We start from the raw sequence: 20327 nt of genomic DNA, 5'->3' as shown, positions 1-20327 counted from the left end.
AGCCTTTTCCTCTGTGACTAATCCCCAGCTCTCTCAGAGTGCCCTCACTGGGATGTGATGAAGCCAGAAGATGTGATAGAAGCATTCAGGAGATGTTTCCTCTCTCAAAATTAATTTCAGGCAGCTCTTATTTCTTAGCCAGTCGTTGGCAGAAGTTCCTTTGCTCCCTGGGAGTTTTTCTACATTGTCTATTCCAAATGAAACTCTGGACAACATAAATAACCAATGTAACTTTTTGATAACTTAATGGAAAGCCTTTCCTCACCTGTTAAGTTCCTTTTCTTCCCCCTTTCTGCTTTATTATAACCAGGCAGTTGTTCCCTAAATAGCAAAGTGCCTTTGCCACTGGAGAGGCCGTGGCCAGTGTTTAGAATTTTAAAACCAGCCTACGGCTCTCAAGCCAGCAAACATCTCTGACTAAGTGCCTAAAGAACAGGGCACAACAAAGGAGAGCTCCAGGTACCTCGGCAAAGGGCTGAGAGCTCGGCTCTGAAAGGTCCAGAGAGCTTTTTAACGTGATGGTTTTGTTGCATGACTGGCAGCTGGGGCAGAGCTGGTGCTGTAAATGATCAAGTAACCTTTTCAAGTGGCTGGTGCTAAGTATTACTTACTATTTATCATGGGCTGGGAGCCTCCAGCTAAGGGGCTGTGGATCTATTATCGAGAAATGGGGGTTACTACTCCTCTTTTTTTACAGCTTATGAATGCTTGTCAGCCCTCACAATGTCTTCGGGGGTGATTAAGACAACTTTTTTTTTCATAGCCATATATTTTTAAACAATATCTTGGCTCTCTTCCCCCTCTGCCCCCCCCAATCCTTTTAAAGCCCAGTTTAATAAAGTGTAAACGTGCAAAAGGTCAGCCCTTCCTGTACAATCGAGCATCTCGGGGTGATGTATGGCTTCCTACTGCCTTCCGCTCCTCGCTGCCGCCCCGGCTGCCTCCGCCTGTCCCACTGATGTCAGCCCGGCCAGGAGGCAGCTTTATTGCTGCCTTGTTTGTTTTAGCCCTCTCTTCTGCCCCTGGTATCTCCAAAGTGCTCTCAGGAGTGCACGAAGCTGGACGTCGGAGGGGTCGGCGTCGTCCTCTGAGCCGCGCTGCTCTCTTGGATTGGATTTCCTGTTGTGCTGCAATGAAAGTAAAAGTGCTGTTCTTTAGGCAGGATTTTCACATAGATCCATTTTTCTCCTTTTTGCACATGGTCCAGCTTCATTCTTTCCTTTTCTGCTTTCTCCTTCTCCTGCATCTCCAGGGTTTTCCCTTTCTCCCTCTTTCTGCTGTGGTGTTTAATCTCATGTCTGTGAGAACAAGGCCAAGTCATACAAACTAAATCTGATCAAGCATCCAGGGACATTCTGCTTGGTGTCCGAGCTCCAGGCCTGCATGCCAGCTGCTCCCACCCCAAAGGGATGTGAAGGTGTTGCCCCTCCTGACTGTAACTCACCCAGCCACTGCTCACATCCAGGGGTTTGGCTGGAGCTCCCTTTCACTCCAGGAAACTCAGCCACCTCCCACCCATCCTTCCATCACCTTTAGGAGCAGCTGAACCTTTCCTACCCATAATTAAAATGTTGGCCTCTTCACCAGCAAGCTCCCTGTGGATCCACTCCATCCTGAGCCCAATCCTAACTCCTCCTCTTCCCCTCTTCACCCCTTCCACCTCTCCTCTCCTCTCTCAGCTCCCTGAGCAAACATCACACATCCCTCCCACTCCACTCTAGCCAGGATTCTTCTGCTTTGGGCCCAAAACTTCCCTGCTCCCCCTCTCCTGGGCTTGTGTCCCTGTCTGCCCACCCACCCCTCACTGCCCTGTCCTTCTGAGCCCCCAGGATGTTGTAGGAGAAATCAGACCTCCCAAGACTTTGGTTTGGACTTGGGTACTGAGTTCTACCTCAGGCATCTGACCATGGTGTTTAGTTTCAGTGTTCTCCCAGTAAAAATGGATGTCTCAGGTGTATTCTGAGGTAATTTTTGATCCAAAGTGCTGAAAGTGAGCACATGCACACTGCAGAAAGTGAACAAGTGCTCATTTCTGGGACCTAAATGCCTGGCTTTGCCAGTTGTAGCTTTCCTGCTTTCTCCATGACCAATGCACTACTCCAGTCTTTCCTGGCTGGATCCAGTGGCTCCATTTCCCACTGTGCCTCCAACTCCCAAGAGAGCCAACACCAGCAGGAGGCTTTGCCCAACCAAAACCGTGCATCAGATCTTGCCCTTAGTCTGACAGGAGCTATCTCCTTGTCCTTGCAGATGTCAGCCATTGAGACGATGACAGAGAAACTGGAGAGCTTTGCAGCCATGAAGGCGGACTCTGGCTCGTCCCTGCAGCCCCTTCCCCACCACCCCTTCAACTTCCGATCGCCGCCGCCCACGCTCTCCGACCCCATCCTGCGCAAGGGCAAGGAGCGCTACACCTGCAGGTGAGCCAGGCATCCCACAGCACCCACACTGACCCCCTGGGCATGGAAACACCCCGGGATGTGGCAATAGCCCAGGATGTGCCATCCCAGCTGGGCAGCTGCACTGGGCACCAGCAGGGAGTGCAGCAGCTCCACACCGACATCTCCGCCAGGAGGGAAAACAAGGAGCGGTGGAATTAGAGCAGAGCTGGGATGACTAATTCCCTCTGAAATAGCTTGTTTTGTCTGGTAGGAAATCAGCATCTTCTGTTTGCTTTGTAATTTTGAATAACCTTGGGAGCAGATCTGGAGATTCTCAAGCAAACCCAGCTCCCCAGGCCAAGTCTCTGGCGTGCAGCGGCCGTTCCCAATGCCAGTCCCAGCTATAGCCAACCTCAGCTATGGAAAAATGATTGAATTTTATAAAATGGCATGCAGGAAACAAATTTTCAAACTGTTCTATCCACAGAACTCGTCATGTACCCATCCAGGTCCAAGCTGGAGCAGATCAAGGGTATTTATTAATAAACCTCTGTCTGCTGTCACAGTTTTACCTCAAGGTTCTCATGGTGGCTCCTGCTGAGGGGATTTTTTGGGTGCAGAAAGTGGGTACAAACTTTATCTGATGTGTCTCTTATGTTCAACTTTGCCACAAGAGCTGCAGGCTCGGATTTCAGTTGAGTATTTAGAAATTTGAGGTTTCTACTTACAAAAGAGACTAAACTTAAATTTTAGATGCACACTCACAAGTTAACATTTGGATTTTCATTGCTGGGGAACACTCTCATTAACTGTTCATCTTCAGGACAGCTGAAGGTCTCTGAAATAAGGAAAGTCTGTCATGGCTTCCTCCTACAATAGGAGCTGTTATTTCCCAATTAGTGTTTTTATTTATACCTTTTTGATTTTACTGTGACCTGGATTTATGGGGGAACACAATTCCTTCCTTTATTAATTTTCTACGGCTGCATTTCCTTGCTCTAAGCAGCTGCCAGCCTCCTAACCCATAGCACTGCAGCCTTTATCCAGAGAAAATTCTGTGAATTCCAAGGATGAAAGAGCAGATTCTGTTTGATGAGCACATCAACAGGGCTATAAAGGAGATGCAGAAACATCTCAAGTGCCAATCTGCCCAGGCAGTGATAAAACCCTCTGTACCCTGATGCAGGAATGCTGTAGTCAGACCCTGTCTTCAAGTGCCTTGTCCACACTTCCTTTGAACACTTCCAGGGATAGTGATTCCATCACCTCCCTGGGTATCCCATTCCAACGTCTGACAAGCCTTTCTGTGAAAAAAAATCCCAAGTATCCCATCTAAACCTCCTCTGGTGCAACTTGAGGTTGTTTCCTATTGTCCTGTCCCCCATTCTGTGGGAGCAGAGCCCGACCCCACCTGGCTGCACCCTCCTGTCAAGGAGTTGTAGGAGTGGGAATGTTCTTCCTGAGCTTCCTTTTCTCCAGGCTGAGCCCTCCAGCTCCCTCAGCTGCTCCTGGTGCTCTGTAATGCTGTGACCCTGGGGTGGGAGATTTGTCCTCCCCATCAGGGATGAGCTCATGATGTGAGCACACAAAGGGATTTTGGGAGTGGTGTCAGAGCACACATGGTGCTGTGGCATCTTTCACAGTTCTGTTTCTCCAAAGTATCCATTTTTATTTGCAAGGCCATCCTTTGAAACTTGTCTCTAGCTCCATTTCTCTCTCAGCAATGTCTGTCCCATCCCATGGCATTTCCAAGTCAGCATTTCTCATCTCCAGGTTTGCACACTGTGTGAGCCTCCTGTCAGGCTTGGAGAATTCCCTTGGAGAAATCCATTTCCCACAGCATCCGTGGGCTCTCCTGATGGTTTCCTTTGGTTCTCCTGATGGTTTCCTTTGGTTCACCTGATGGTTTCCTTTGGCTCTCCCTGTCCAGGTACTGTGGCAAGATCTTCCCACGCTCAGCCAACCTGACGAGGCATCTGCGGACACACACTGGGGAGCAGCCTTACAGGTGATGTTGTCCCCCATAAAAAACCCTTTCCCAAACACTCCTCACTCACCACTCTGGTATTTCCCCCCCTCCTCTATAAAGCTGTGCCAGCAGAATACCACAGGCCTGGAGCATTACACAGAGTGATTCATAGGGTTGTATATTATGTGTACCAGCCAAAAATAATCAGGCTTGGCAGCTCGAAGATAGACACTTAACTTATATTTAGATGTATGCTGGCAAATGAGGGCTCTGATTTGCAGTGTTGTTTCACACTCACGTTAACCATTCATCTCAAGGACAGCTGAAGGTGCTGAATGGCTCTGAAATTCAGGCTGGTTTGAAGGGCTTGCCAGGACCTTCACTGCTGGGGCTGGCTGGGTTGGTTTTTTTTCTTTTCTTAATGCACATCGGAGGTGCCTGGAGTAGGGGATCAAAAAACAAAGGCTTGGGTTTGATTCCTGATGGTCACTGATTAAATTTTTTGGAGTTTTTTTTGGGGGGGGCTATGAAGTCACTCAAACTTCTGCTTAAGAAGTCTAATTATGTATAAAGTAGGAATTAATAGCACATGAACAGTGTGCCATTAATTCCTACTTTATACATAATATACACGAGGCAAATTCTTTTTATAAAGAGAAAATGCAACATGCAAAAACCTGTCGGTTTACCTGCCTTAAGACTGAATTTAAAACTGAATTTTGGAAGTGTCTGAGCTTAAATCATGGAGTTTAAAGGGAGAGCTGGGTGGGGGGATTCACACAGATCTCACACGTTTGTGAGTGTTTAAGGCAAAAGGCTGAGCTATTTTCTGTTAGCTGGGGACAAGGTGATGTGATTTTGATGCTTTAGTGTGCACAGGGACAGTGTCCCAGCCCAGTGGGTTCTGTGGCTCCTGCCCAAGTCAAAGCTTTAAATCTGAATAAAACTCACAAGAAAATACATGCAGTAAGTGTGGCTAGGTACATAAATAACTATTTCTCATGGAAATCCTTCCCCCCTGCATTTTCTCCCAGCGAGTTGCAAGCAGTTTTAAAAAAATTGGGGGAAAAAAAGCCTTTTTTTGTTAGAATGAAGTCCAGAAATGAGCAAACCTGAAGGAATGATGAATCGAGAGCTTGCTGCAAATCCAGCCTTGTGTTTGCCACGATGTGAGGAGTGTTTTGCAGGTTGTCAAACAATGGTAACAGTTCCATTCCGTTTTGGGTAGCTGATATTGCAGCGTTCCATACACAGCCATAAGTTCACAACAAAGCAAATGGAGCAGTTATTAAATAAAGAGAAACACAAATTTATGAGCAGCAAAAGGCCATGTGGTCAAACACATCACATTTTTATGCTCAGTTTAACCTAAGAATTGACTCTCCCACATTGTAATCCCCGCTACGCTGAGGATCACGTTTATTTTCCATCCAGCATTTTTAGTGCAGACATTAGGTAAATTAAAAATACACCACCACCACCCCCCAAAGCAGACATATATTTTGGATTATACCCCTGCTGTGATGTTTGGGGTTGTGTTATTTGATATGCCTGTGTGCTCCCTGTCCACTGCAACTCTCGCTCCTGATTATTCCGAGATCCTTAGTTCGGTTTTCTTCCAAAAAAGGAGATTTGCAACTTAACAAAGGTTAGGAAAATAAAGATTTATTTGATCTGGTCTTCTCCCAGAAAATAGCCTGTGTGGGTTTTTTAGAGGTCTGACTCCTGGACAATGTTGCATTCTAACAGCACTCCGGAGAGCCGGGGCTGCGTTCACAGACGAGCTTTAATTATCATTGATTTGCTTTTCCTCTCTGAGAACTGAGATTTGCAGCTTTGGCAGCCAGACTTGTTTTGAAAGCTTGGTTTTTAAGTGCTGACTTCAGGCAGGTACAAGGAGCTTGCTGATTTCTCAGTGTTTTACTGTTGTCTTCTTTGCTACTTTGTTTTTGATTGTTTAATTTTTTTTTACCCAATAAAATATTTTTATATATAATAATTTAAGGAATAATCCAAATATTAATTATTATGTTCTTAAAGACAACAGGCTAGAAAATAAAGTGGTTTAGGTTTGATTCCTGATGGCCACTGATTAAATTTTTTGGAGGTTTTTTTGTGGGGGCTATGAAGTCACTCAAACTTCCAATTAAGAAGTCTAATTATGTATAAAATAGGCATTAATAGCACATGAGTAATAAAGAGGCAAATTCTTTTTATAAAGAGAAAATGCACCATGTTTTCTGAAGAGGGAGAAATACCTGGTGATGCACTTCCTAAAAATCAAATCATTTGAAAACACTCTGAGCCCCTGTGCCCTACAGTGAAATTCAGCATGTTTCTTTCCACTCTTTTTATTTTTCTGCACCAAACCTGAAATTCTGGACTATGTATTTCAGAATTCAGAATAAAAAGGCCCTTGGAGGCCTCGTTTCCTGTTATCTGCATTAGGAGCCACAGCTGACATCTACCATGTCATTTAAATTGCACATAGTTCAATAAATACTGAAGATATTTCTCATTTTCTGGTATTCAAAAGGCAGTTTGAGCTCACCCCTGCTAAAAATGCACTTGAGGCTGAGGAGTCACTCAGAGGGAGAGTTGCCATTCATTTTTTTGTTTTTTCCTGCAATTCTGCCTCTCCAGCTCACCCTGATCAGTGCAAAACTTCATGAGAGGGACTCGGGAAATCCTCCCCGCATTCCCAGGGTTTGCTCCCTGCTTTGTCCCAGGTACCCGAGCTCCTGCAGCTCCCAGGATTTCCTGTCCGAGCTCCCCAGCCCTGTCCCACCCTCCCACTTTGGATGTTTTCAGCCCTTTCAGCCGATAAGGGAGAAGCTTTGTCGGGCTGTTTGCAGAGCAAACACCGCTGCCTTTGAGTTTTATTCTCCTCCTCCCTCCCTGTTCACCCCTTTCCCTGAATTTCAGCTGGTTCCTCTGCCTGGGCCATTTATTTAGATTAAAACCAGCAGAGCTCCCAGCACTGACCCCTCTGGGACCACAAATAACGCTGGACATCTCCCTCATCCCTTTGCATTCCCTGCTCCTTGCCAGTGCCCCTCTGGTTCCTATTTTTTTAACAAGCTCTTTATCCCCACCCTGCATCCACATAGCTCATGGTTAGGGCCAGGACCTGTCACAGGGAACTTTTCAAAGGCTTCCTGAACATCTAAATAAATGGATGTGGAGGAGGCCAGGTCGTTCCTTGCCTTGATTTGCTTTTAAATGTCTGGAGCTGCTCCTGGCAGGGACAGCCAGGCTGGGAGCAGGGGTTATCCTGGTGCCCACTGTGCCAGGTGTTCCCTGTGCCAGGCACTGGGACTCACCAAGAAAGGGTTTTTTAGGAGCTGGTGAGGACAGGCAGGGAGAGAAAAGCCCTGGCATCATCAAGGATGAGAAGGGAACTCCCGGTCTAAGCTGGATAAAACCACTCATGAAAGTCTCATGGAATTGCAGGAATATTGGGATATTGACAGGTTTGGATATTGTATTTTGCTGGAGTGCTGAACAGGAATCTGAGAGCAAATTCCTTGGTGCTGGAAATCCAGCTTTAACTCTCTGTACAGATTGTTCTTGATAAATCTCCCTGTGATTGTTCTTGCCGATGTTCAAATAACTTTGTGTTTTCTAGAGTTATTTGGGGTTTAAAAAAAAAATAAAAGGGGGAAACTAAATACTTTGGAAGTCTGGAAATGCTGTGGTTTAAAAGTTTTGCTCTCTGCCTTGCTTAATCCTAATAAAGGCCCATTATTTGAAATATCTTTATTCTTGTTGGAGATTTAGCAGTAGGAAATTCGGAGGTGGACATGGAATCCATAAACATTCAGCAAGAGAGAGTGTTTCATAAATGTATCCCCTCTTTTTCCAAAAATAATATTGATTTATTTTTAGAGACCGAATAAAAATCCCAGCTGGAGCACATCTGGAAATGGGGTGTGTGTGTTTCACAGCAGGGATCTTTTCCACTCCACTGTTGTGTCTGTAGGGAAGAATCCCATGTCCTCAGTGTCCAGGGACATCCAGCTCCATCCTGGAGTGAGGCAGGCATGGGGTGAGTCCGTGCACATCAGGAGCTGCTGATATGCCCAAAATCTCCATCTCCATGTCCTGGAGTGCTGGGGGGGCTCTGGCACAGGCTGCCCCATCCCTGGCAGTGTCCAAGGCCAGGTTGGACAGGGCTTGGAGCACCCTGGGACAGTGGAAGTTGTCCCTGCCCATGGCAGGGGTGGCACTGGAGGGGGTTTAGAGTCCCAAAACCATTCTGGAATTCCAGGATTCCCATGGAAGAGTAGTTCAGCTCCGTGGGGCAGGTGTTGCTGTGGGTTAGAGGTGCTCAGAGTGGATTTATTCTGGATTAAATCCAGAATCTGGAGCCTGCTGGAATGGATTTATTCTGGGATTACAAGGGCTCGGGAAGAGCTGGAATTTTGGAAGCGTCCAGGATTTGCGGAGCTCTGTGGCAGAGGCAGATTCTGCTGCTCGTGGGTTTTGGAAGCAGAGCCGTGGGGGAGCAGCTTTGCCGAGGTACAAGTGACGTGTTTAAAGGGAGATGGAACGAGGGATTCGGGCAGGAATGAGGTTTTCAGGAGTTTTAGACCCAAACCCTCCACCGCAGCTCGGAGCTGCCACCTTGAGTCCATCAGCGGCTCCCGCTCCGCGCTGGGAGCTGGGAGCCCTCGCACCACCACCCCCAGCAATTCCCATTTATTTGGAGGGAATCTAAACCCAAAAAAAGGGGGGTGGTGGCTTTGAACAAGCCCCCAGCCCATCTGCTGGGGTCCTGCAGAGAGTGAGCTCAGAGAGGGAACATCTCTTCACTCAGCAGCTCCCCTGAACATCCTGGCTTGGCTCCTTGCCTTCCAGCTTTTCATCACAGAGCAGATATTCCCTCCAAGGAGTAAATCTTACCCTGTTTGGAAAGGATGGTGGATTTCTTAGGAGCTGCTTTGCTATAAGAACTGTTATAATTACCTTTAAAGCCATACTGTAATCCCTGCACGTCCAGTACCACAAGGAATTTCACAAATAAAGCCAGAATTTTCTGTGTGTCCAGCTAACTGTCATGCAGGGATTTGCCAGTTAATAACTATTTTATACATTTCACCTCCCTTCTTTCTTCTTCTGTCTTCCTTTTCCTCCCTCCTCAGCCATATTTCACCTGATTCCTCTCAAAAAAAGTGGAAGGAATAAATCCACCTCTCTCAATTCCTACACCCATGCATGGAAAAGTAATTATTTTGTTTCAAACCCTTATTTGTTTGGGCCACTCACTTCCTAATTAATCCTAATCCTTTCTTTGTGCTCCTTGAGTAACAATAATATCAGATTTGTCTGGGATGATGAATGCTTTGTGCTTCCTCCAGCACAATCTTTACTCCTGGGTAAAGATTTATAGACCAACATTTCCTGGGGTTTTGATAATCAGATTTTTCTCTTTGGTTTTTTTTGGGGGGGGTTTTTTTGGGTTTTTTGGTTTTTTTTTCCTCACGTTGCACCCTTTGCTTTGTTGTTTTCCAGGTGTAAATACTGTGACAGGTCATTCAGCATTTCCTCCAACCTGCAGAGGCACGTCAGGAACATCCACAACAAGGAGAAGCCATTCAAGTGCCACCTGTGCAACAGGTGCTTCGGGCAGCAGACCAACCTCGACAGGCACCTGAAGAAGCACGAGCACGAGAACGTTCCAGGTAGGAAAACACCCTGGGCACCACTGGTGAGAGGAGACTCCATGGTCCTGCTCCTTGTGGAGCCTCCCTGGAATGCACTGTCCCCCCAAGGATGAGTTTGTAGGGTTGTTTGTAGAGTTGTTTTTTTTTGGAAGTTCAGGAGGATAAATAGGTTTTGACATAAAAAAATAAAAAGGAAGGAATTGCTGTGGAGTGATTTCCCAGCATGGGTAAAAACATTATGGAAAAGTTGTAGGCAAACAGCTCTGCCCTGGTTGTTAAATTGTGTGTACTGTCCATAAAAGCTAAATATCACCTGTACTTTGGTCTGGAAAACACAATCTTCCTCTAGGACCTTTGCTAGAACATTCCAGGTAGGAAACACTCAGGGGATCTCTGGAGAGAGGAGACTCCTGGCCCTTGGGAAGCCTCCCTGGAATGCACTGTCCCCCTAAGGATGAGTTTGTAGGTTTGTTTGTAGGGTTTTCTTGGAAGTTCAAGATAAATAGGGTTTGTTTTAACATAAAAAAGTGAAAGAAAGGAATTGCTGTGATGAAGTGATTTCCTAGCATGGGTAAAAAGATGTATTATGGAAAAGTTGTAGGCAAAACCAGCTCTGCAATGGCTGTTAAATTGTGTGTAGTGTCCATAAACGCTAAATATCACCTGTACTTTGGTCTGGAAAACACAATCTTCCCCTGGGATCTTTGCTCCATGACTTTCCTCTTGAGTATTAAACCATCAGTATGAAGTGAGAGGGCTGTTGGGAACATTCTCACTTCATGTTTCCCCATAACCCTGGCCTTGCCAGCACCTGATGGAGTCTCCTGTTGTCTCTGCTGTTGTTGCTCCTGCCCCACAGTGAGCCAGCACTCCGGAGTCATCACCAACCACCTCGGGACCAGCGCCTCCTCCCCCAACTCGGAATCAGACAACCATGCACTTTTAGATGAAAAAGAGGATTCCTACTTCTCAGAAATCAGAAATTTTATTGCCAACAGCGAGATGAATCAAGCGTCAGCTTTAGCAGATAAAAGGTAGGCAAGGAAATAAAATTATCTGCTGACAGGACTGGCATGGACAGCAGAGTAATGCAAGAGGGAATTCAGGCTGGCTGGTAGAAGCTTCCTCCTGCTCTTTGCTCAAATGGACAGAGCCCAGAGAAGGAGGAAGGCTTCTTGTCCCACAGATGTTAATTTTAAGAGATGAAAAACCAGCATTTAAATCAATTTTTGTAGTTCACAAAGCCTTGGGGTTGGTGCATTCTCAACATGCTCATTGGCCCTTGGGAACAGTGAAGGGTGATTTTTAAATGCCTGAAGCACATTGGCTTTCTTCTTTTTACCATTTTAAATAATCTAAACATGTGTATAAATGTGTCTCTGTGTTCATATCTGTGTATGACATTATCAAAGTCTTGCATCCCATGGAAATACAGAACTTAAACATTTGCCTTTTTTTTTTTCCCTTTTCTTTCTTTCTTCTTCTTCTTCTCCTCCCTGCCCTTCAACCAAACATTTCAGGCCAGAAATCCAGGATATTGATGGCAATTCCCAGTGCCACGGACTGGCAAACGAGAAGACAGAAGATGTGGACGATGAGGACGAAGAACTGGAAGAGGAAGATGATGACAGCCTGACTGGGAAGTCCCAGGACGAGACGGCGTCGCCCACGGCGGAGCCCCGGGGAGCGTTCGAGGATGAGGAGGATGAGGAGCCCACGTCTCTCACCATGAGCTTTGACCACACCCGAAGGTGAGGGGCCCATCCCTGAGGGGCTCAGCCCCCTGCCCGTGTCTGTGGTGCATCGTGAGTGCTGTTGGTTTGTTCTCCAAGCCATGCCATGCCTCAGGTTGGATCCAAACCTTCACTCCAGATTTCATTTCATCATTCTGGGGGGAGACATGAGACAAGTGGACTGCACGGAGAGGCTGGAATGATATCCAAGGCTTGAGGGGTCTAAACAGGAGAACAGACACAAACCCCAGAGTTTTCAGGGTACCACAGCTCAGCAGATGTCATTTCTCTCCAAAACTCTGTTTTGGGCAAGGGAAGAGGAGTCTGCAGCAGGAGAACAGACACAAACCCCAGAGTTTTCAGGGTACCACAGCTCAGCAGACGTCATTTCTCTCCAACACTCTGGTCAGGGCAAGGGAAGAGGCATCTGTGCAATGCCTTTGGTGCTGCTGTGGCCCCTTGAGTTGGAGGAAAATGTTCTTGGAGCTCTGGCAAAAAGGGGATTCTGTCCCTCTGCCCTGCCCAGGTGAGACCCCACCTGCAGAGCTGCCTCCAGCGCTGGGGTTCCAGCACAGGCAGGACCTGGAGCTGCTGCAGAGAGTCCAGAGGAGGCCCCAGGATAATCAGAGGGATGGAGCAGCTCTGCTGGCAGGAAAGGCTGAGGGAACTGGGATTGGTCAGCCTGGAGGAGAAAAGGCACCAAGGTGACCTTCCAGTGCCTGAAGGAAGCTGCTGGAAATATGAAGGGAGACTCTTCCCAAGGGCCTGGAGTGACAGAGCAAGGGGAATGGATTTACACTGAAAGAGGAGAGATATAGGTTTGATCTTCAAGGAAAATCCTTCCCTGTGAGGGTGGTGGGGCCCTGGCACAGGTGCCCAGAGAAGCTGTGGCTGCCCCTGGATCCCTGGAAGAGTCCAAGGCCAGGCTGGACAGGGCTTGGAGCACCCTGGGACAGCCCATAGCAGAGGGTAAAATGAGATGATCTTTAAGGTCCCTCCCAACCCAAACCAGATCCCATTGTTCTATAAAAAGTGAAGGATTTTTCCCCCAAGATCAAGCCATGTCTGAACACCTTCAAAAGGAAAGATTGCTGCACACAGCAGAGGCCCAGCTCTCTTTCTGCTGCAGCTTGCCCCAGATTCTGGGGGTACTGCCAGCACAAGCCACACAACACCAAGTGATGCCTTCCTCAGCTTGAAAAGCACCACTGGTTTTGGTGCAGAACTGTCACTGAGAGCTAATTAATCACTTTATTATATACTACATTATTATATATTATATTACATTATTTTACATTACATCTAAACTGAATCTGCCAATCCCTCCAAGTGCACAGCATCTCGTGACTGTCCCAACAGTCCAGACACACACACCTGGATCCAATTGGTCAGTGAATAAAAAAACTCACACCAGAATCCAATTATCAAGTCCCTTCAGGTAAACAATCTTCCACCATGCATTCCACTTGTGAACAAACACAGGAGAAGCAAATGAGATAAGAATTGTCTTTCCTTTCTCTGAGGTTCAGAGAATGTGAATCCCAGAAATATTCTTGGGAAGTCGTGCCTTGCTTTTCTCTGTGAAGAGAAATGTGGTGACACAAACCTCAGGCAGAACCTGCTGCTTGTTGCTTTCCACTTGGAGGCAATTCTGGCGTTTTGGGGTCCCCCTGACCCTGGCTAATGTGGGTGCCCAAGACAGAGCAGTCCAATTAAGCATAACCTGTCGGGGCCCCTCAGGTAGGCTCCAGAGCTGCAGGGTGCCTTAGCAGCTCCGCTCTTAGTGAGATCTGCTCTTTAGTGATTATCAGCTCATTTGTGATTTCAGCTCTTTAGCTTGCTTTGGGCAGACACAGGGAGAGAGAGGAGCAGGCTGTGTGAGGTTCCACAGGGGTGTCTTCATTGATGCCTTCTGCAAAGGTCTCAGGGACAGCTGAGCTGGGCAAAAGTAGCTCTTTATATACCCTTTATATAGGGTATAGGAGTTATATAGGGTATAGGAGTATAGGAGTTATATAGGATTTAGGAGTTATATAGGGTATAGGAGTTATATAGGATATAGGGGTATAGGAGTTATATAGGGTATAGGAGTTATATAGAGTGCAGGAGTTATATAAAGTACAGGAGTTATATAGGGTATAGGAGTTATATAGGATATAGGGGTATAGGAGTTATATAAAGTACAGGAGTTATATAGGGTATAGGAGTTACATAGGATATAGGGGTATAGGAGTTATATAGAGTATAGGAGTTGTATAGGGTATAGGAGTAGAGGAGTTATATAGGATTTAGGAGTTATATAGGGTATAGGAATTATATAGAGTGCAGGAGTTATATAAAGTACAGGAGTTATATAGGGTATAGGAGTTATATAGAATATAGGGGTATAGGAGTTATATAGAGTATAGGAGTTATATAGGATATAGGAGTATAGGAGTTATATAGGATATAGGGTACAGGAGTTATTTAGAGTATAGGAGTTTTATAGGGTGTAGGAGTATATCTTTATAAAAAACCCCTTTATATACGGTATTGGAGTTATATAGAGCATAGGAGTTATATAGGGTATAGGAGTTATATAGGGTATAGGAGTATATCTTTATATACCCTTTATATAGGGTATTGGAGTTATATAGAGCATAGGAGTTATATAGGGTATAGGAGTTATATAGGGTATAGGAGTATATCTTTATATACCCTTTATATAGGGTACAGGAGTTTAGGAATTGTCTGATAGTAGGGGTCGAGGGGAATGTGACCTGTAGTCATACAGAGAGATAAGCAAGGGTCTGAAGGTGGAAAAAGGGATTTCTTAGATCCAGTCATGACTAGGCATTTCCCATCTTAGGCTGCTGACTGCCAGGGAGGCATTGCAGACCCTTGCCTGCCCCACCACTTCCTCCTCACTCCTCCCCATCCCATGCCGTGTCCGTGTCCGTCTGTCCATCCCTTCACGCATGTGGCTGGTGAGCCCCCGTGGGTGGTGCATGCAGGCTGTGGGCCAGACGAGCTAACACAGGTCACCCCTTCCCCTGGTCATTGGTACAGGTGTGTTGAGGAGGACGAAGCCGGCCTGTTAGATTTGGAGCAGATGCCGAATTTTGGGAAGGGGCTGGATCTCCGCAAAGCGGCCGAGGAAGCGTTTGAAGTTAAAGATGTGTTTAATTCCACCTTAGACTCTGAGGCAATAAAACAGACTCTGTACAGGCAGGCTAAAAACCAGGTGGGTATATCCAGAACATTTTCCTAGCTTGCCACCAGCGTGTACAGCAGGATTAGGGAGCAGCTGGCCTCCTCCAACCAAGGCTTATTTTCCCTTTCCAGTGGGTTATTTTCCCCTTCCAGAAGGTTATTCCTCTTTCCAGTGGGTTATTTTCCCCTTCCAGAAGGTTATTCCTCTTTCCAGTGGGTTATTTTCCCCTCCAGAAGGTTATTCCCCCTTTCCAGTAGGAATTCTAGCACACACATGAATGTGTCTTGTTGCGACTAAGTTGAAATAGAGGAGGAAGGGAGTGGGCATCACCTTTATATGGATTTATCTCAGCCTTTGCAGTGAGAATGGAGCTATACAGGAAGAGAGAGGCATTTGTGTGTTTTTATCTGTCTGTATAAATGTTTTTATAACTCCTTATTTATTTATACTTTGGGGTGGCTCTTCTGGAGGTAACCACTGAGGTTTGGTCTGCAGAAACAGCAACAAAGTGCCCTTGGGTTTGATTAAAACAGGTGTGAAAGACAAGAATATATCCAGGACTTGCAACCCAGCATGTCTAGAGGGAATCCTTGTTTATTTCCTTGATTTCTAAAAGTAAACCAGAAAATGGAAATGAAAAATCCCACCCCTGTGAGCCAGACCAGTTTAGGCTCACCAAAAACCATCAGAATGGCATCTCAGAATCACTGGAGCTCTGAGAGAAATCTGAAGGTTTGGGGCAGGTCTGTGTGTGCTTTCTTTTTTTTCATTAGCCACAATACCCAGTCTGGGTTTGTGGAGTTGATCTCTTGATCCCTCCACGAGGATTCTCACAAAAGAACTGTTCAGTGGAGTTACCTCAGCAGGCTGGGCTGGAGAGAGGACACAGCCCCGCTGGGGGACGAGTACAGCTCTCACCTCAGGGGCCCTTTCTGACCCTAAAGCAACAGAATTTATCCCAAAATCTATTTCAAATGCCCAGCAGAGCAGTAGCATAGTGCAGCTACCACGCAGAACATGATTTTTGAATTAGCATCATCCAAAACTTGGGAAATGTTTTTAACTCCTTCATAGTGGGTGCCAGTAGTGAGGCTGGGGAGGGGCTGCTGGAGGACAGAGCTCAGCAGTTTTTTGGGGTGACACCCATTTAACCACAAGCCACTTGCCTGACTCTCCCCTGTGTCCTGTCACTAACATCCCAAATGCACTAACTCTTTGGGAGCAGCTTGCTCTTTTCCAATGTACCCCCTGGTACAGCCTGTGCTTGGATGGGGGAAGGTATTTTTGATTTTTGACTCTGTTTTACTGGAGTCACAATAAGCAACTTGACTAATTTGACCCATCTTTTGGCAGGTAATATAAAACCTTGGTGTGAGCAGCAGAGCACTCCTTTGGCTTAGCTTTAAGCAATTTTAGAAGTGTGTCTACAAAACCCAAAAACTGTACTTCTTCCCTGGGCCACGGAGGTGGGGAGGGTGGGGACTGTGTCCTCCTCTTTTTCAGGCCATGGCTGACAATGACATTGGTTTTCCCCTCTGCTGTGTGAGGTGATATCTGCCTGAGCCCTCACATCACTCGTGTGGGCCGAGAAAGGGCACAGAGAGGTGTGTGAGGCAAATCTTGTGTCCTGGTGGAGGGAGAGCAGCCAGGTTCCAAGGAACCAGCAGTTTGTTAGAGGACAAACAAATCTCACTGCATTTCTCTCACCAGACACCTTCAAGGGTTTCACTGCAGCAATAAACCCACCCTGAGCACACTGGTCATGCCATCGAGAATTCCACATCCCTAAATATCCACACTGGCATCACCAGTGGGGCCATGCCAGGCAGGATCAGCAGCTGCTCACCACTTCCCACTGGGCACTGCTGCCCCATTGCCAAGGCACTGCTGCCCCAGCCCAGCCTCACTGATCTCTGGGGATGTGGTTTTTTATTAACAATCCCCAGTAGCAGCTGCTTTCCCCTGGGAGCAGAGCCTGGAATCATGTGGAGGTTTGTGACTGAGCACAGGCAGTGCAGGATGGGTTCACTCCTGTGAAAACCAGTGGCAATGGTGGTCTCTCCTGACTGTCCCTATAAACCATGACAAATCTGGGTTTTTGAGAGATGGGTGACATCCCAGAGTGTGGATGTGAGCTGAGCCCAGCACAGAGGATGCTGCTGGCCCAGGTGGGCAGGGTTGGGTGGTGCTGTGTTTTACACAATGTTCCTCCATCCTGTGTGCCCTTGCACCCTCTCTCCCCCAGGCTTATGCAGGGCACTGCTGCCCCAGCCCAGCCTCACTGATCTCTGGGGATGTGGTTTTTTAATAACAAACCCCAGTTAAAGCTGCTTTCCCCTGGGAGCAGAGCCTGGAATCATGTGGAGGTTTGTGACTGAGCACAGGCAGTGCAGGATGGGTTCAGTCCTGTGAAAACCAGTGGGAATGATGGTCTGACTCTCCCTATAAACCAAGACAAATCTGGGTTTTTCTGAGAGGCAGATGGCTGTGAGTTGAGCCCAGCACAGAGGATGCTGCTGGCCCAGGTGGGCAGGGTTGGGTGTTGCTGTGTTTTACACAATGTTCCTCCACGCTGTGTTCTCACCATGCCCTTGCACCCCTCTCTCCCCAGGCTTATGCAATGATGCTGTCCCTGTCTGAGAACGCTCCCCTCCACACGTCCTCCCAGAACTCTCTGGGGGCTTGGCTGGACATGGCAGGAGCAGCTTCAGAGTCGGGGACCTTTAACCCCATCAACCACCTCTGAGAGGTCCACAAGGCACTGGCCAGAGCCCAGGTGAGGCAGTGGTGGTGCTGCAGCCATCCCAGCAAAATCCCAGCGAGCAGAAGATGGATGAGAGGGCCTCAGGGAGTCGTCTGGACTTTGGGCTGAGAAGGAAACCTGTCACATCTGACCTACATGTCCTGAATTTTTATCTCTCTAGAGTTTTCCTTTCTAATTTATCACAATGAACCTCTCCCAAACTGGATAACCCTGAAGCAGCCCCAGGATTTCACAGCCTGTAGGAACAGCATGAGCAAGACACAAATTGCAACAGTGCAATCAAAGATTGGCCCTTCCAACCTTCCAAACCAGTGTCACTGAGCCAGCACAGCCTGAGCAGGAATGACAGCTTGGAACCACAGGGCAGCATTTCCTTCCCTTCCAGCTGAATGGTGAAGCACCAAGGAATGAGAGCCAGGTGTGACCTGTCCCTGGTGCAACTGTGACACAGCCACTGGAGTTATGCCAGGGAAAGACAAATTCAACCCACTTAACTGACCCTCCCCAAAGAATTCTGCACTCCCACAGAAGCACCATCCTGTCCTTTGCTCCCAGCAAACACTGGCACAGTGCAAAGCTCCTCCAAGGTGAGGCCACGTTGCCTGCAGTCATCGTGAGCCACATGCAGCTCCCAGGCTGGAACAGTGCTGAGGCTGGGCTGACAGATGTGTCACATGGACATGGACGTGCCCTCAGCAAGGCTGGGAGAGCTCCCTGCCCCTCCTGGTTCCTGTGAGGCCAGCACGAGCTGGGAGTGCCTGGGACAGAGCCAGGCTGGTAGAGCTCCTGGAAATGCTTGGATTTGCCCAAGCAGAGAGGTCACAGGGCAAAGCCTTCCCTGGTTGTGCATAAGGAAATGTGTGTTGGGCAAAGCCAGGGCAGCTCAGACACGTCTGCTCGTGTGTCAGGGTTTCAGGGTGACATCACCCTGTGCTGGTGGTATCTGTGGCACAGATCTCTGATTCACACCGTTGTTTTGGCCTGGTTTTTCCCTCTGTGCCACCTGCTGCTGCTTGGCCTGTAATTTAAGTAGAAAGATGAACATTTCCATGCTCCAGCAGCCTGAAGGGTGCAGAGCACAGAGATAAGAAGCCAGCTGTCTCTCTGACTCTAAAATTTCTCATAGAGATTTTATGAGTGATTTCCAATCACTTCCAAACCTCATCTTGTCTACTGATACACAGCAGCCTCCACAAATCCTGTGGGCTTTGTGCTGTTCTCCACTGCAATTCCCATCTGCTGTTGGAGCAGGGAATTTGGAGATGACATTCCTTTTTGGAATGGTTAGGAAAGCCATGGAGAAGGGCAGATGGAGGGTTCTAAGCCAGTCTCGTGTGGGAAGCCTCATTCCAGAAGGCCAAAACAACGGAACCAGCTCCCTGAGCAAAGCAGAGTCAGAGCGTGGTGTGACACCTTTGCAAGTCAGCTTTGCACCCAAGAGCACACGTGAGGCTGATTTTGGGGAGCCTCAGAGTGCCCCAAAGGAATGCATCCAGGGTGGCTTTGGTACAGAGGGAACAAAAGGTAAATTAGCAGCACCAGTGTGTTTTCCCAAGAGAATTCACCCTCCCCTTTTTGGTTTTCCACAACATCCTGTGAAAGTGCCCAAGGCTCTGAGAGCACCAGGCAGTGTGAGTGAGCTGCTTCATGTATTTGCACAAAGCTCCTGGGTAGGAGAGCCAACTCTGCTGGGGGAATCCTGGCTCTGTGGAGGAGAGGGACAGCCCTGTCCCATCCCATCCCATCCCATCCCATCCCATCCCATCCCATCCCATCCCATCCCATCCCATCCCATCCCATCCCATCCCATCCCATCCCATCCCATCCCATCCCATCCCATCCCATCCCATCCCATCCCATCCCATCCCATCCCATCCCATCCCATCCCCACAGGCTGCAGCACAGCCCTGCCCAGGCACTTGGCCTTTAAATTATTCCCACAGGGGCCAACTGAAAATAATAAAAGAATTGTTTCTTTTCCTGATGGAATTTATTTTAATCTGTATAGAACTTGTCATTTTGGGCTAATTCCTTTCTTATTTTATTTCTTCCTTAACAGTATTTTTTTTACATTAGCTATCATTCTTGTGCAGAAATGCTGTTAATATGAGTGTGTAGTGAAGGACCAAAATGGTGCTGCTGAGGTTGGATGTTGGATGAGCAGGGAGCAGGAAGATTTTGTCCATGTGCCAAATGAGCCCAGTCAGTGCTGCCAGTGGTGCTGCTCCTCTCCAGACAATCAGCCCTCAGCTCCCCTTTGCCTTGCCAGGCTCCCTCCTGGGCCATTAGAGGAAGGTTCCAGTGACTGGGAGCAGCACAGGAGGAGGAGGAGGCCAGTGGAGATGCTCTGCCTCGATGGCCTTGCTCCAGAACATGGGAACAACCTTAAACTTGGGGATGGATCCATCCTGTTCCACTCCAGCTGCAGCTCCTGGACTCCTGGCAGCTGCTCAGAGCAAACCACGCATCTGAGCATCTCTCTGCCGTGCTGGAACAGGACCTGTGGGCAGCAGTGAGTGTTTGTGTGCTCTGACCATGGTTTGTTCACCCTTGAAGAAACCTCAGGGCAGGTCAGCACTGCACTCCACAGCACAGGGAGGTGTCAGAGCAGCCGAGGGAGT

The 20327-nt window shown here is 47.6% G+C and overlaps 1 protein-coding gene across 1 annotated transcript in view; it reads left to right on the top strand.

The window, feature by feature from the left end:
* The window catches only part of PRDM16 (PR/SET domain 16), a 323710-nt gene extending 304308 nt beyond the window's left edge, over positions 1-19402 (top strand). The window contains exons 11-17 of the mRNA XM_030233622.2: positions 2251-2420; positions 4312-4389; positions 9865-10034; positions 10876-11050; positions 11537-11767; positions 14798-14972; positions 17554-19402. Of these exons, the coding sequence (XP_030089482.2) occupies positions 2251-2420; positions 4312-4389; positions 9865-10034; positions 10876-11050; positions 11537-11767; positions 14798-14972; positions 17554-17688 (1134 nt within the window). The 3' untranslated portion in view covers positions 17689-19402. The remainder of the gene's footprint in view (positions 1-2250; positions 2421-4311; positions 4390-9864; positions 10035-10875; positions 11051-11536; positions 11768-14797; positions 14973-17553) is intronic.
* Positions 19403-20327: the final 925 nt, after the last annotated feature.

The sequence above is a fragment of the Serinus canaria genome, chromosome 21 (genome assembly GCF_022539315.1).
Source record: "Serinus canaria isolate serCan28SL12 chromosome 21, serCan2020, whole genome shotgun sequence".
In the NCBI taxonomy this organism is placed as follows: domain Eukaryota; kingdom Metazoa; phylum Chordata; class Aves; order Passeriformes; family Fringillidae; genus Serinus; species Serinus canaria.
The sequence above is the reverse complement of the archived record's forward strand: the minus strand, read 5'-3'. Positions and strand labels throughout refer to the sequence as shown.